General features: G+C 40.9%; 1 protein-coding gene across 6 annotated transcripts in view; it reads left to right on the forward strand.

Moving 5' to 3' along the window:
- The window catches only part of PSIP1 (PC4 and SRSF1 interacting protein 1), a 168,164-nt gene that overhangs the window by 75,845 nt on the left and 74,734 nt on the right, over positions 1-17,585 (forward strand). For all 6 annotated transcript variants that reach the window (XM_073572150.1, XM_073572154.1, XM_073572149.1 and 3 more), the window contains 2 exons: positions 5,102-5,183; positions 5,774-5,861. In XM_073572150.1, coding sequence (XP_073428251.1) covers positions 5,102-5,183; positions 5,774-5,861 — 170 coding nt within the window. The remainder of the gene's footprint in view (positions 1-5,101; positions 5,184-5,773; positions 5,862-17,585) is intronic.

A 17,585-nucleotide genomic window follows, 5' to 3' on the forward strand; every position in this document is an offset into this window, starting at 1 on the left:
GAATTTTTAGCTCGCAATTTTTTATTTTCTCAAGGGTAACAGGAGAAATTGGACCCCAAAAGTTGTTGTCCAGTTTGTCCTGAGTACACTGATACCCCATATGTGTGGGGGAGCCATTGTTTGGGCACACGTCAGGGCTCGGAATGGAAGTAGTGACGTTTTGAAATGCAGACTTTGATGGAATAGTCTGCGGTCGTCATTACGTTTGCAGAGCCCCTGATGTGCCTAAACAGTGGAAACTCCCCACAAGTGACCCCATTTTGGAAACTAGACCTTCCAAGGAACTTAGGTAGATGTATGGTGAGCACTTTCAACCCCCAAGTGCTTCACAGAAGTTTATAATGCAGAGACGTGAAAAAGAAAAAAACATTTTTTTTTCCACAAAAATAATTTTTTAGCCCCCAATTTTTTTATTTTCCCAAGGGTAACAGGAAAAATTAGTCCCCAAAAGTTGTTGTGCAATTTTTCCTGAGTACGCTGATACCCCATATGTGGGGGTAAACCACTGTTTGGGCACACGTTGGGGCTTGGAAGGGAGGGAGCACCATTTGACTTTTTGAATGCAAAATTGGCTGGAATCAATGGTTGCACAATATCGCGTTTGGCGACCCCCTGATGTGCCTAAACAGTGGAAACCCCTCAATTCTAACTTCAACCCTAACGCCAACACACCTTTAACCACAGCCCTAACCCCAACACATCCCTAATCCCAACCATAACCCTAACCCCAACACACACCTAACCCCAACGCTAACCACAAGCCTAACCCTAATTCTAACCCTAATTCCAACCCTAACCCTAATTGCAACCCTAACCCTAATTGCAACCCTAACCCTCTTTCCAACCCTAACCCTCTTTCCAACCCTAACCCTCTTTCCAACCCTAACCCTCTTTCCAACCCTGACCCTCTTTCCAACCCTGACCCTCTTTCCAACCCTGACCCTCTTTCCAACCCTAACCCTGACCCTCTTTCCAACCCTAACCCTAATGGAAAAATAAAAATATTTTCTTTATTAGTTATGCCTACCTATGGGGGTGATAATCGGGGAGTTCATTTACTTTTTATTTCATTTTGATCACTGTGAGAGTGATCAAAATGAAATAATGGAATCTGCAGCCGGCATATTCGGGCGGGCGCACTGCGCATGCGCCCGCCATTTTCCAAGATGGCGGTCCCCATGAACCGGACTCGCCGGACACCGGGAGCGACAGGGGGACTTAGAAGGTGCCGGGGGCGGTGAGAGTGGGTGAGGGGGTTATCGGAAGCTGGCGGGGAGCGGAGGGAATGGGAGGGGGGGCAGATGATGACAGCGGCGGCAGATCGCCGCTGTCATTCAGTGGCGGGGGGGGCGATCGCCGGTGGGGGGGGGTCGAATCGGTGTCTCCAGCCATGTCCGATGCTACTGCAGCATCGGCCATGGCTGGATTGTAATATTTCATCAATTTTCATTGATGAAATATTACTATCGCTCTGATTGGCTGTTTCACTTTTAACAGCCAAACAGAGCGATCGTAGCCACGTGGGGGCGAAGCGACGCCCCCTGTGGTGAATTACAAAGCCCCCTGTATCTGCGGGTCATGTGACCTTTCATTAACCCCGGTCACCCGACCCGCAGGGGGGCTTTGAATTCATGACACAGGGTATGCGTCATAGGTCGGATTGGCACCGACTTTCATGACGCATACGCTGTGTCACAGGTCGGGAACCGGTTAAAAGATGAAAAATGAGCTGTGATTGGTTGCTATCAGCAACAGTTTTCTTTGTAGATAGTTGTGGTAACTGAGGCCTATTATTCTTATCATTTATATGGTGTTATCGTCTATTATATACACGGCTCAGCAGACAGTATCACACAGAATAGGATTAGATACACGGCTCAGCACACAGTATCACACAGGATAGGATTAGATACACGGCTCAGCAGTCAGTATCACACAGAATAGGATTAGATACACGGCTCAGCAGTCAGTATCACACAGGATAGCATTAGATACACGGCTCAGCAGACAGTATCACACAGGATAGCATTAGATACACAGCTCAGCAGACAGTATCACACAGAATAGGATTAAATACACGGCTCAGCACACAGTATCACACAGGATAGGATTAGATACACGGCTCAGCAGTCAGTATCACACAGGATAGGATTAGATACACAGCTCAGCAGTCAGTATCACACAGGATAGGATTAGATACACGGCTCAGCAGACAGTATCACACAGAATAGGATTAGATACATGGCTCAGCACACAGTATCACACAGGATAGGATTAGATACACGGCTCAGCAGAAAGTATCACACAGGATAGGATTAGATACACAGCTCAGCAGTCAGTATCACACAGGATAGGATTAGATACACAGCTCAGCAGTCAGTATCACACAGGATAGGATTAGATACACAGCTCAGCAGTCAGTATCACACAGGATAGGATTAGATACACAGCTCAGCAGTCAGTATCACACAGGATAGGATTAGATACACAGCTCAGCAGTCAGTATCACACAGGATAGGATTAGATACACAGCTCAGCAGTGAGTATCACACAGGATAGGATTATATACACGGCTCAGCAGACAGTATCACACAGGATTAGATACACGGCTCAGCACACAGTATCACACAGGATGGGATTAGATACACGGCTCAGCAGTCAGTATCACACAGGATAGGATTAGATACACTGCTCAGCAGTCAGTATCACACAGGATAGGATTAGATACACAGCTCATCAGTCAGTATCACACAGGATAGGATTAGATACACAGCTCAGCAGTCAGTATCACACAGGATAGGATTAGATACACAGCTCAGCAGTCAGTATCACACAGGATAGGATTAGATACACAGCTCAGCAGTCAGTATCACACAGGATAGGATTAGATACACGGCTCAGCAGTCAGTATCACACAGGATAGGATTAGATACACGGCTCAGCAGACAGTATCACACAGGATAGGATTAGATACACGGCTCAGCAGACAGTATCACACAGGATAGGATTAGATACACGGCTCAGTACACAGTATCACACAGGATAGGATTAGATACACTGCTCAGCAGAAAGTATCACACAGGATAGGATTAGATACACTACTCAGCAGAAAGTATCACACAGGAGAGGATACTTGGGTAATCGTTTAGTTAATTTGTGTTTCAAATCTGTAGTGTTGAATATATGATGTGAAATGTTTTTATGTGCAATATAATCATTATAATTTGTTATAACTAACCACAGTTGGTTAGTAGGCCCAGGCAACGCCGGGCTCTTCAGCTAGTTTTATATATAAATCAAAATGTTATTATTTTCTGTCCACCTACTTTTGGACCACCCTGTAAATACATTTTTATTTATTTTTTTTAAGATCACCTCCTGCACGCATGCGCCAGTGGTGGTATAATGTGTATTTAATTGTTTTTGATGCGTACATAATTAAAAAAAAAAAAAAATGAAAGAATCAGTCAGAAAATGGCGCCGCAGCAGCTTTCAGCGATCTGATAGTAGCTGCTGCTCAGGCAGCGCCTACTTGCTGGAGAAAAAAAGCCTCCTCGAAGATGGAGGTGCCTGAGCAGTAGCATCTATTGGATTGCCGATAACTGCTACTGCATAGTGCACAGGCGCCGCCAGCGCCATCTTGCTAGAGAAAAAATTGTCTCCACTATGAGCTATCCGATATATGCTACTTTGCAGGTACGGTCAGCTCCATCTTGGAGGAGGCAATTTTTTTCTCTAGCAACATGATGCCACCTGCGCAGTAGCAGCTATCAGATCGCTTGTCTGCAGAAGGTGATTTTATTTTTTTTATTTTTTTTTTTTAAATATATCTAATATTTTGTAAACTAGAGGGCAGGTCATTGAGGGATCAGTGACCTGTCAGAAGCCATACTGATGAATACCTAAGCATAGCATCACATGAAGAGCCCACACAGGCTCGCCCCGAAGCACGGGCATATCATTAACACAGAACTGAAAATATAGATTATACAACCACAAGATGGATTTCATCAACCAAGATATCATTTTAGTTAGTATAACGGCGCCAGCCTGACAGTGTCTGTACATTACTGTGCACAATCCTGCTGACAGGTTCCCTTTGATGATAGTACTGCCATTAGTCCACACATTTCCAGCCTACAGGGAGTTCCTAAAAGTATGAATGTCTGTTATGGCAGAAAAGTGCATGAAATTGTTCTCTATATTCTATACTGCATCTGATCCCCCTAATTACCACAGATAGTGTATGTAAAGCAGCTACAACTTCTGATGCCTCTACTTTTTTACAATGGTACTATAGAAGACTGAACTACTGCAGCAAAACTGGTCTCCACCAGTGTTAACAGATTTAAAAATCATATGATGTCCATAATTTTTTTTTTTATTCGGATGGAATAAATGGTATTGGAAAATACTACTTATTTTACAAAAAAGAACAGCAAGCCCTCATGGAGTTATCTATGGAAATTAACAAATTATTTAAAATGAAAAAAAAAAAAAATAATAATTTTAATTCTTATTGTTCAAAATACGTGTGGTTTTAAAGGGAATCAACTTCAGATTTTTGCTACCCAATCTGGGAGAAGCACAATGTGGGGGCATAGATCCTCATTCCAAAGTGTTTTGACTTACTGGGCTGCTTGCTGCAGTTTTGATTAAAACGGTTTGTATTCTGCGGCGGATATTGCAGTTCTTTGAATGCTGAGCACTGTGTAAACCCCATCCACACCACTGATTGTTCATTGTGCATAGGTAGAATACTGCCAATCGGTGGTGTGGATGTGGTTGAACAATATGGCAATAGGAAAACACTAAGCAGCCCAGCAACAGACTCCTCACTTGAATCTTGGTCTCTGTGTCTACATTATGCTGCTCTCTGATTACATAGCAAAAATGTGGTGATACATTCCCATGGTGGCTGAGCAGTAACCCAGAATGCCCAACATCTGTATAATATGTCTCATAAAAAAAAATTGTTTTAAAACACATACAAAAGCATTAATTGATGGAATGGGATACTGTTTATTATTTCACAATGTTCATAATGTAATATTAGATGTCTTAAATTTACTTAACTTCAAAACTAATTAATCTGTTTCAGGTGGATATTATGGCAGAGGCAGAACAAAATGCACCTACAACTCCCCCGACACCACCCAAGCGTGGTAGACCACCTAAGTTTGGTATGGCCTTTTCTATAGTTAAAAAAAAATTGTTGGCTTGTTGGTACTGCTGGGAAAATTATGTTTATGGTATTTTTTGTTTTGTTTTTTTAATCTAGATTAATACAAAAAAAAAAAAACATTTACTGAATTCATTTTGTCATTAAAGTGAATGAATTGTTATTTAAACTGTGGTTTTTTTTTTGATTACTGGGAAGTTGCTATGGTAGCTATAGGTAATTAGACCATGTTTCCTGTAAAACCATTCGGAAACACACGATTGAATAAGACCCATATAAATGCCACCTGTTAAATAGAATGTATATTGCTATTTGCATTCCTTCCGAATCTCAGACAAATAAATGGGAGCATATGCAAGACAACATTCAGCACTGTGCTGCTGTTCACTACTCAGCAGGTGGCCAAAAGCAGATAAATCCTGTGTAAACGCCACAAAGTAAACTAGGACTCCCTCATTCTGCGTATAACCTGCATCTTAGCAGTCACTTGTATGAGTTAGAAAATTGCTTTTAAAGTGTTCCAGTTCAAAGAAATGTATATGTTGTGGGTTCATTGTATAATGATTTTTTTTGCTTTTGATTATATTTTAGTACCCATTGAAATTCCACAGAAGAAACCTAGGGGGAGACCTAAGATGATGAAAACACCACCGTCCTTTCCTGCATCGGAGCCTGAAGTGTAAGAATTTTCATGTAGTAATTTTCTAGCTTGGATTCTTGTGCTTGGTACGTGTTAGGCTGTTTTAACATTAGCTTTTTTGTGCGCAGCGCATCGTGCGCATGCGTACCTATGTTTAACATGGCGTACGCATGGTCTTGCGTTTGCATGCGTTCGTCTGCGTTTTCTTGCGCATGCGCTTTTTCAAGGTGTGCGTCTAGACGCGCTCGATGTAACCTGTTGCATTTTTTGGTCCTCCCAAAGGCGTAAAAAAAAAACGGACACGTACGTAATGCGTCAAAACAACGCATTACAGTCTATGGGAACGCAGGCGTGCACATGGATATGCGTACGCCTGCGTTTGCATCCGCATGCATTTTACGAGTAAACATGTGTAGACACTGGTTTAACACCTAGAGAACGAATGTGCATAAAAACCGCAAACGCTTGCAAAAACGCATGATGCGTTTTTGCATGCGTTTCTACTTTCACAGGATGTGCTGTGCACAAAGACGCAAATGTGAAACTAGCCTTACATGTATTATATGGTGTTACATGTAACCTTGTTCCTTTTTTGTTCGCCTTCCCCTTCCTCTTTTCCTATTTTGTCTTTTGGGAAAGTGAGCACATTGCATAATGGCATTCATTCTATCTCCAGTTCTGTAAACCTTTTTGTGACAGGACAATTTTTTTCACTGTTGTTGCATACCCACATAGAACCTGAGCATGCCAACTGTTATTTTAACTTTTTTTTTTTTACTCTCTACACACATGTTCTATTGTGGTCCACCAACTAAGATGCATAGTTGTTCCATATACATAGACTGCTCACAAAAACTTAGGGATGATCCTAAAATGCACTCTAATAATCTTTTCATGTGAAATTAATGTGACTGTCTCTAACCTTTTGCATGCAGAACTGTCAATATTTCAGTACTTAAATTGTTTGAGATGAGGAAATTTTCTTTGTATGCATCTGTTTAAATGCCCTACTTTCATGATAAAATATCACTGTAGCATGAACTTTTTACATTTTCTATAAATTTCACTCGAAAGCCAAATAATACTAACTTTGTGTGAGTAGAGTATGTGACCTTAAATCCAACTGCGTTGATTGCACATGTATAATTTGTTGCATCTAAATGTTGCTAGCGTGGTAGTATATACTGGCACCTATTTTTTTTATTTAAAATGAAACAACTGAGTTGCATTGAATTATAGACTTTCAGATCTAATTAAAGGGATTGAACGAAAATATCCTGTGAAATGTTTAGAAATTGCAACCATTTTTCTACAAAGTCTTCTTATTTCAAGGGCTCAAAAGTAATGATACAGATTAACTTTACCACAAATAAAATGCTCATTTTTAATATTTTGTAGAGAATCCTTTGTAGGTAATGACTTCTGGTGGCCATGGATGTCACCAAACGCTTTGTTTCCACCTTAGTATTGTTTTGCCAGGCCTTTACTGCAGTGGACTTCTGTTGTTGCTTTTTTGTAGTTCTTTCTGCATTAAGTTTTGTCTTAAGTATGTGAAATACATGCTCGATGGTGTTAAGATCTGGTGATTGATTTTGCCTTAAAAACCCCCTGGGTTGCTTTCGCAGTATGTTTTGGATCATTATCCATCTGTAGTGTGACTTGCCATCCTTACTGCATTTGGGAGAAGTAAAGCCTTGTACACTTCAGAATTTATTCAGCTGTTTCCTATCTTTAGTCCCATCATCAATAAACCCTAGTGACCCAGACCCATTGAAAGCCAATAGTGATGAGTGAACCGGCTCAGTTAAAGTATTATCCAAGTATCATGGGAGTAGTGAAATAATATGTTTGAGTATCCACAATTGCATGATTTGTGGCTGTTAGACAGCTGCAACACATGCAGCAATTGCCTGTTTGTTAGGCATTTCCTGCATGTGTTGCGCCTGTCTAACAGCTGCAAAACATGCAGGTGAGGGGACTTGAACATAATGATCAAGCATACCCGAGCATGCTGGATAACACCCGGTGGTCATGTTTGGATAACATGTTATCAGAGCACGTTCGCTCATCATTAGAGAAGCCATGTATGCCCATGCCGTCACACTGCCTCCACCACATTTTACAAGGGATGTGGTGTGCTTTGGATCATGAGCTGTCCCAAGCCTTCTCCATAATTTCTTGTTCCCATAATTCTGGTACAGATTAATCTCAGTTTCACCTGTCCAAGCAATGTTTATTTAAAACTGTGCTGGCTTCTTTCGTTTTTTTTTTGTTTTTTTTTTTGGCAAAGTCTAATCTGGCCTATATATTTTTAATCTTATTATAATAATGGTTTGCCCCTTATCGTGAACCCTCTCTATTTGCTTTCATGGTATCTTCTCCTAATGGAACATTGCAATGTATTATACCTGCAACAAAAGTGAAAGTCCCATAAAGGGACTAGGTATAAAAATTAACATTTTTAAAAAAATATGTAAAAAATAAACAAATTTTCCTAAATAATCCCCTAATAAATACACATTTTTGTGTGTAAAAAAAAAAAAAAAAAAATTGGAATCGCCGCATCCGTAAAAATCGCATCTATAAAAGTCCCCTAAGTTAACCCCTTCAGTGAACGCCGTTAAAGAAAAGCACAAAAAGTATCAAATTATACTTTTTCCAAGCGGTATCTGCATACCGCTTAGAAAAAGGGCAATAACGTGATCAAAAAGACGGTTACGGTATAAATAAACATGGTACCGCTGAAAACGTCATCTTGTCCCGAAAAAAACAAGCCGCCATACAGCATCATCAACGAAAAAATAAAAAAGTTATAGCTCGCAGAATAAAGTGGTGCAAAAAAAAGATTTTTTTTCTATTTTTTCTATAAAAGTTTTTATTGTGTAAAAAAAAAAAAAAAAAAAAAAAAAAAATTAAAAAAAAAGATATAAATGAGGTATCTCTGTAATTGTAGTGACCTTAAGAAAAAAACTGCCATTCTAATTTTACCACACGTGGAATTGAGAAAAAATGTTTTCCTGAATTGCTGGTTTTTGTTCATTCTGCCTCTACAAAAATCAAAATAGAAAGCGATCAAAAAACTTATGTGCCCGACAATGGTACCAATAAAAACGTCAGCTCATCCCGCAAAAAATAAGCCCGCACATGACTGTCGGCCGAAATCTGGAAAAATTATAGCTCTCAAAATACGGTGATGCAAACATTTCTTTAACCCCTTCACGACCTGTGACACAGCATATGCGTCATGAAAGTCGGTGCCAATCCGACCCATGATGCATACCCTGTGTCATGACTTCAAAGCCCCCCTGCGGGTCGCGTGACCAGGGTCAATGAAAGGTCACCTGAGCCGCAGATACAGGGGGCTTTGTAATTCACCACAGGGGGCCTCTCACAGTGATCAAAATGAAATAAAAAGTAAATAAACCCCCCGAATATCACCCCCATAGGTAGGCACAACTAATAAAATAAAGAAAATATTTTTATTTTTATTTTTATTTTTCCATTAGGGTTGGAGAGAGGTTTAGGGTTGGAGAGAGGGTTAGGGTTGGAGAGAGGGTTAGGGTTGGAATTAGGGTTAGGGTTGGAATTAGGGTTAGGGTTGGAATTAGGGTTAGGGTTGGAATTAGGGTTAGGGTTATGTTTAGGGTTGGGATTAGGGTTAGGGGTGTGTTGGGGTTAGCGTTATGAATCATAGAATCGTAGAGTTGGAAGGGACCTCCTGGGCCATCTGGTCCAACCCCCTGCTCAAAGCAGGATTCGCTAAATCATCCCAGTTAGATGTCTGTCCAGCCTCTGTTTGAAGACTTCCATTGAAGAACTCACCACTTCTCGTGGCAGCCTGTTCCACTCATTGATCACTCTAACTGTCAAAAAGTTTTTTCTAATATCTAATCTGTGTCTCCTCCCATTCAGTTTCATCCCATTGCTTCTAGTCTTTCCTTGTGCAAATGAGAATAAAGTTGATCCTTCTACAATGTGACAGCCCTTTAAATATTTGTAGACAGCTATTAAGTCTCCTCTCAGTCTTCTCTTTTGCAAACTAAACATTCCCAAATCCTGCAACCTTTCCTCATAAGACAGGGTTTGCAGACCGGTCACCATTCTGGTCGCTCTTTTCTGAACTTGCTCCAGTTTGTTGTTGTCTTTTTTAAAATGTGGTACCCAAAACTGGACACAATATTCCAGATGAGGTCTGACCAAAGAGGAGTAGAGGGAAATAATGACTTCACGTGATCTAGACTGTATGCTTCTGTTAATACATTCTAGAATTGCATTTGCCTTTTTTGCTGCTGCATCACACTGTTGACTCATATTCAGTCTGTGATCTATTAGTATACCCAAGTCTTTTTCTCATGTGCTGTCACTTAGCCCTATTCCTCCCATTCTATATATGCTTTTTTCATTTTTATTGCCCAGATGTAGTACTTTGCATTTCTCCCTGTTAAAAACCATTCTGTTAGTTGCTGCCCACTTCTCCAGTTTATTTAAATCTTTTTGAATCCTCTCTCTCTCTTCTCTAGTATTAGCTATCCCTCCTAGCTTTGTGTCATCAGCAAATTTAATCAGTTTACCCTCAATTCCTTCACCTAAATCATTGATAAAGATGTTGAACAATACAGGGCCCAAGACAGAGCCCTGTGGTACCCCACTTGAGACATTCTTCCAACTGGATGTGCAGCCATTTACGACCACTCTTTGGGTCCGATCACTAAGCCAGTTATGAATCCACCTAACAGTTGCCTTGTCCATTCCATACTTAGTCATTTTTTCAATAAGGATTGTATGAGAGACTTTGTCAAATGCTTTGCTGAAGTCAAGATATACTATATCTACAGCATTTCCTTGATCCACCCAATCAGTAATACCGTCATAGAAGGAAATTAAATTAGTCTGACATGACTTATTAGTTACAAACCCATGCTGACTCTGTTTAATCACTTCATTCTTATCCAGGTACTGACATACATGTTGTTTAATAATTTGTTCAAAGATCTTTCCTGGTATAGAAGTCAGACTCACCGGCCTATAGTTGCCTGGGTCCACCTTCTTCCCCTTTTTGAAGATAGGAACAACATTTGCTCTTCTCCAGTCTTCTGGCACTTCTCCTGTTCTCCAAGAATTTTCAAAGATTATGGAGAGGGGTTCAAAAATTTCTTCTGCTATCTCCTTCAGTACTCTGGGGTGTAATTCATCTGGACCTGGAGACTTGAATTCATTTAGGTTAGCTAAGTGTTTCCTCACTATCTTTCTGTGTATAGATATCCTGGATTCTTCTATTCCCTTAATAGGACAGTGAATAACAGTTGATGTTACATTTCCTTTCTGAGAGAAAACAGATGCAAAATAGGAATTTAAAAGTTCAGCCTTCTCAACATCCTGTCTTACCATTTCATCATTTTCATCCTGTAAAAATCTTATAGCATCTTTGACTTTTCTTTTACTTTTGCCATATCCCCAAAATCCTTTATTATTGCTTTTGACATCTCTTGCAAGCCTCAGTTCATTTTCAGCTTTAGCTAATCTGATTTGTGCCCTGCAGGTTCTGCAGACAGCATTATATTCTTCTTTAGATATGCCTCCCTCTTTCCATTTTATAAACATTTTTTTCTTCCTTTTTAGCATGTGCTTAAGTTCTGTGTTCATCCATCCTGGTTTCCTTAAATGTTTCCTATTCTTCCCTCTTTTTGGAATTGTTAACAACTGTGCTTTGAGAATTTCATTTTTCAAGATTTCTCATCCTTCCTGGACATTTTTGTCTTTTAGGATATCCAGCCATTGGATCCCTCCAATTCTCTTTCTGAATCCCTTAAAATCTGCCTTTCTGAAATCTAACCTTGACGTCTGAGTCTTCACAGGTCTTCCGCCTCTAGTTATCCAAAATTCTAAAATAGCATGGTCGCTACCTCCTAGGGTCCCAGCCGCTTTTACCTCCTCAACCATTTCCTCCCTGTTTATAAGGATTAGATCCAAGGTAGCAGTTCCCCTTGTTTTCTCCCTTACCTTTTGGAAGATAAAGTTGTCAGCAAGAGAGGATAAGAATTTCCTTGACCTGTTAGTTTTGCCTGAGAGAGATTCCCAACAAATGTCTGGATAGTTGAAATCTCCCATGACAACTATGTCATATTTTTTGGAGAACTTGGCCATTTGATGCATAAAGAGTTCATCCATATCTTCAGCTTGCACAGGCGGCCTGTAGTAAATGCCTACAATGGTGTCCTTTCCATTGTTCTGTCCTTGTATTCTTACCCAAACAGTTTCCACAGAACTCCTAGTCTCTGAAGCTTCAATCTCTGTGCAGATATACGCGTTTCTAACATACAATGCGACACCCCCTCCTCGTTTATCAAGTCTGTTTCTTGCAAATAAGTTGTATCCTTCTAGTCTTGTATTCCAATCATGTGTATTGTCCCACCAAGTTTCAGTGATTCCAATGACATCATATTTCTTTTCCTGTGTTAGTAGTTCCAATTCTCCTTGTTTGTTGCCCATGCTTTGTGCATTAGTATAGAAACATTTTAATTTTAGTTTGTGATTGGTTTCTCTTTCTCCAAAATTTTTATTAATTAGATTCTTTCGTCTTTGTTCTTCCTTTCCACTTCTAATAGCAGAGTTCTCAATAGCATTTGTCAGGTGTATGGCTTTTTCTGGTCTTTTGCTTCCCTTCCCATGTTGTTCTAGTTTAAAGCTCTCCTTACAAGTGTAGCAAGGCGACTTCCAAACACCTGCTTTCCAGTCTTCGTAAGGTGCACCCCATCTCTAGCAAGTAGTCCATCGTATAAGTAGTTCACTCCGTGATCCAGAAATCCAAATCGTTGCTGACGGCACCATCGACGTAGCCAGTTGTTCACCTGCAGAATCTTATTCCACCTCCTTGTTCCATGGCCATCCACTGGGAGGATGAAAGAGAAGACCACCTGCGCTCCCAGTTCTTTCACTTTCTTGCCTAAGTCTTCAAAGTCTCTGCAGATGGTTTCCAGGTCGTTTCTTGCGGTGTCATTTGTCCCCACATGTAGTAGCAGGAATGGGTAGTCATCTGTAGGTCTGAAGAGTCCTGATATCCTGTCAGACACATCTTTAATTTTTGCACCTGGAAGACAGCACATTTCTCTTGAAGTTATATCCAGTCTGCAGATAGCGGCCTCTGTTCCTCTCAACAGGGAATCCCCCATGACCACCACTCTCCGTTTCTTCTTCACAACATTTCTCTTTCTCCATCCAGGAGGACTCTGAAGGCGTACAAGGTTGCTGTTTGTTGGCAAAGTCTTATCCTGATGTATTTCTTCATCGCTTTCCTGCATGAGAGCCTGGTACTGGTTTCTGAGCAGTATGGGTGCTGACTGCCTCCTGATCCTCCTGCTTCTCTGGGTCACATGTCTCCATTCCTCTGTTTCTTCAGGTGCACTTCGAATTTCTTCTCTTTCTGTAACATGAAGAGATAATTCTGCTCTGTCCAAGAACTCTTCACCTTCCTTAATGATCTTCAACGTAGCTAACCTCTCTTAGAGATTTTGCAACTTTTCCTCCAACAGGGTCACAAGCTTGCATTTGTGGCATGTGAAGTTTGGCTTTTCCACTGGTAAATCTGTGAACATGTAGCAAGAAATGCAGCTCACCAAATGGCTCCTGGCCTCTTCCATCTTGAGATTTCTTAAAAACGATGAAAGATGAGCCAAAATTATATGCAAATGATCTCCTCAAGACTCTTCCCCTGGTTTTCCGATTTCCTCTTTTCAGCTGCAACGGCCAAAACCCAGTGATCGTTGAGCTTGCGGAGACTCTTCACTTATCCCAGAAGGCACTGGGAATATGCAAATGATCTCCTCAAGACTCTTCCCCTGGTTTTCCGATTTCCTCTTTTCAGCTGCAACGGCCAAAACCCAGTGATCGTTGAGCTCGCGGAGACTCTTCACTTATCCCAGAAGGCACTGGGAATATGCAAATGATCTCCTCAAGACTCTTCCCCTGGTTAGGGTTGGGATTAGGGTTAGGGATGTGTTGGGGTTAGGGCTGTGATTAGGGGTGTGTTAGGGTTAGTGTTGAAGTTAGAATTGATGGGTTTCCACTGTTTAGGCACATCAGGGGGTCTCCAAACGCGACATGGTGCAACCATTGATTCCAGCCAATTTTGCGTTCAAAAAGTCAAACGGTGCTCCCTCCCTTCCAAGCCCCGACGTGTGCCCAAACAGTGGTTTACCACAACATATGGGGTATCAGCGTACTCAGGAAAAATTGCACAACAACTTTTGGGGACTAATTTCTCCTGTTACCCTTGGCAAAATAAAAAATTGGGGCTAAAAAATTATTTTTGTGGAAAAAAAAATGATTTTTTCATTTTCACGTCTCTGCATTATAAACTTCTGTGAAGCACTTGGGGGTTCAAAGTGCTCACAACACATCTACCTAAGTTCCTTGGAAGGTCTAGTTTCCAAAATGGGGTCACTTGTGGGGAGTTTCCACTGTTTAGGCACATCAGGGGCTCTGCAAACGTAATGACTATTCCATCAAAGTCTGCATTTCAAAACGTCACTACTTCCATTCCGAGCCCTGACGTGTGCCCAAACAATGGTTCCTCCCCACATATGGGGTACCAGCGTACTCAGGACAAACTGGACAACAACTTTTGGGGTCCAATTTCTCCTGTAACCCTTGTGAAAATAAAAAATTGTGGACTAAAAAATATTTTTTTTTAGGAAAAAAAAAATATTTTTTTTTTTCACGGCTCTGCGTTATAAACTTCTGTGAAGCACCTGGGGGTTCAAAGTGTTCACTATGCATCTAGATAAGTTCCTGAGGGGGTCTAGTTTCCAAAATGGGGTCATTTGTGGGGGAGCTCCAAAGTTTAGGCACACAGGGACTCTCCAAACACGACATGGTGTCCGCTAACGATTGGAGCTAATTTTTATTTCAAAAAGTCAAATGGTGCTCCTTCCCTTCTGAGCCCTGCCGTGTGCCCAAACAGTGGTTTATGACCACATATGAGGTATTGGTGTGCTCAGGAGAAATTGCCCTACAAATTTTAGGATCCATTTTATCCTGTTGCCTAAAAATAATTTTTGTTGAAAAAAAGTACTTTTTTTTTTACGGATCAATTTGTGAAGCACCTGGGGGTTCAAAGTGATCACTATGCATCTAGATAAGTTCCTTGGGGGGTCTAGTTTCCAAAATGGGGTCACTTGTGGGGATGCTCCAGTGTTTAGGCACACAGGGACTCTCCAAACGCGACATGGCAAGCGCTAAATATTCCAGCACATTTTCCATTCAAAAAGTCAAATGTGCTCCTTCCCTTCTGAGCCCTGCCGTGCACCCGAACAGTGGTTTATGACCACATATATCGGTGTACTCAGGAGAAATTTCCCAACAAATTTTAGGATCCATTTTATCCTGTTGCAGATGTGAAAATGAAAAAAAATGATGCTAAAAGAAAATTTGTGTTGGAAAAATTAAAATGTCCATTTTTTCCTTCCACGTTGCTTTAGTTCCTGTGAAGCACCTGAAGCGTTAATAATCTTCTAGAATGTAGTTTTGAGTAGCTTGAGGGGTGCAGTTTTTAGAATGGTGTCGCTTTTGGGTATTTTCTGCCATATAGACCACTCAAAGTGACTTCAAATGTGAGGTGGTCCCTAAAATAAAAATGGTTTTGTAAATTTTGTTGTAAAAATTAGAAATCGCTGGTCAACTTTTAACCCTTATAACTTCCTAACAAAAAAACATTTGTTTCCAAAATTGTGCTGATGTAAAGTAGACATGTGGGAAATCTTATTTAGTAACTATTTTGTGTCACATAACTCTCTGGTTTAACAGAATAACAATTCAAAATTTGAAAATTGTGAAATTTTCAAAATTTTCACCAAATTTCTGATTTTTTTCACAAACACAAAAATTATCGACCTAAATTTATCACTAACATGAAGCCCAATATGTCATGAAAAAACCATCTCAGAATCGCTGGGATGCGTTGAAGCGTTCCTGAGTTATTATCTCATAAAGGGACACTGGTCAGAATTGCAAAAAATGGCCAGGTCATTAAGGTCAAAATAGGCTGGGTCACGAAGGGGTTAAAAATTTCTTCCAAAAAAAGCGTCTCTTAGTGTGTGACAGAAGCTGAAGATTAAAAAAAGTATATACATCTGGTATCGCTGTAATCGCACCGACCCGAGATAAAAAGTCGCCTAATCACTAATACCACACGAGGAACGGCGTAAAAAATAAAACCAATTCTTCACCTTTTGTGGATTTGTTCATTTCTGCCTCCTAAAGATCGCAGTAAGGCGATCAGTGGTTTACCCCCACATATGGGGTATCAGCGTACTCAGGACAAAATTGCACAACAACTTTGGGGGGTGCTATTTTGGGGGGTTCTCCTATTACCCTTGTGAAAATAATTTTGTGGCAAAAAGATCATTTTTGTGGAAAAAAAAATGATTTTTTTTATTTTCACGGCTCTACATTATAAACTTCTGTGACGCACTTGGGGGTTCAAAGTGCTCACCACACATCTAGATAAGCTCCTTGCGGGGTCTAGTTTCCAAAATGGGGTCACTTGTGGGGGATTTCTACTATTTAGGCACATCAGGGGCTCTGCAAACGCAACATGATGCCCACAGACATTCCATCAAAGTCTGCATTCCAAAACGGCGCTCCTTCCCTTCCGAGCTCTGCCATGCGCCCAAACAGTGGTTCCACCCCACATATGGGGTATCAGCGTACTCAGGACAAATTGCACAACAACTTTGGGGGTCCTATTTCTCCTGTTACCCTTGTGAAAATAAAAATTTGGGGGCAAAAATCATTTTGTGAAAAAAAAGATTTTTTTATTTTCACAGCTCTGTTATAAACCTCTGTGAAGCACTTGGGGTTCAAAGTGCTCACCACACATCTAGATAAGCTTGCATTGTCTAGTTTCCAAAGTGGTGTCACTTGTGGGGGGTTTCCACTGTTTAGGCACATCAGGGGCTTTCCAAACGCGACATGGCGTCCAGCCAATTTTGCGTTGAAAAAGTCAAACTGCGCTCCTTCCCTTTCTTGCCATGCACCTATACAGTGGTTTACCCCCGCATATGGGGGTATCAGCATACTCAGGACAAATTGTACAATAAGTTTTGGGGTTCTGTTACCCTTGGGGAAAATAAAAATTGGGGTGAAAAGATCATTTTTGTGGAAAAAAAATATGATTTTTTAATTTTACGGCTCTGTTATAAACTTCTGTGAAGCCCTTGAGGGTTCAGAGCTCTCGCCACGTATCTAGATAAGTTCCTTGGGGGGTCTAGTTTCCAAAATGGGGTCACTTATGGGGGGTTTCCACTGTTTAGGTACGTCAGGGGCTCTCCAAACACGACATGGTGTCCGCTCTCGATTCCAGCCAATTTGACATTCAAAATCTCCATTGATGCGCCTTCCCTTCTGAGCACTGCCGTGCGTCCATCAAAGTTTGTATTCCAAAACGTCACTACTTCACTTCCAAGCCCCGACGTGTGCCCAAACAGTAGTTTGCTCCCGCATATGGAGTATTAGCTTACTCAGGACAAATTGCACAACAGCTTTTGAGGTCCAATTTCTCCTGTTACCTTTAAGAAAATTAAAAATTGGGGTCTAAGGCTATGTGCCCATGTAGCGATTCTCATGCAGAATAAACCTGAGCAGAATCGCACACCCTGCTCCCGGGAAACCGCATGCGGTTTTTGACAAGCATTTGTCTAGAGTTTTGCATGCGTTTTCCTAAGCGATTTTGCCCGTATAATTGATGGTATGCGGAATCGAGGGCGA

This window comes from Dendrobates tinctorius, unplaced genomic scaffold (genome assembly GCF_039654945.1).
Source record: "Dendrobates tinctorius isolate UK_male_01 unplaced genomic scaffold, ASM3965494v1 ptg000031l, whole genome shotgun sequence".
Lineage (NCBI taxonomy): Eukaryota > Metazoa > Chordata > Amphibia > Anura > Dendrobatidae > Dendrobates > Dendrobates tinctorius.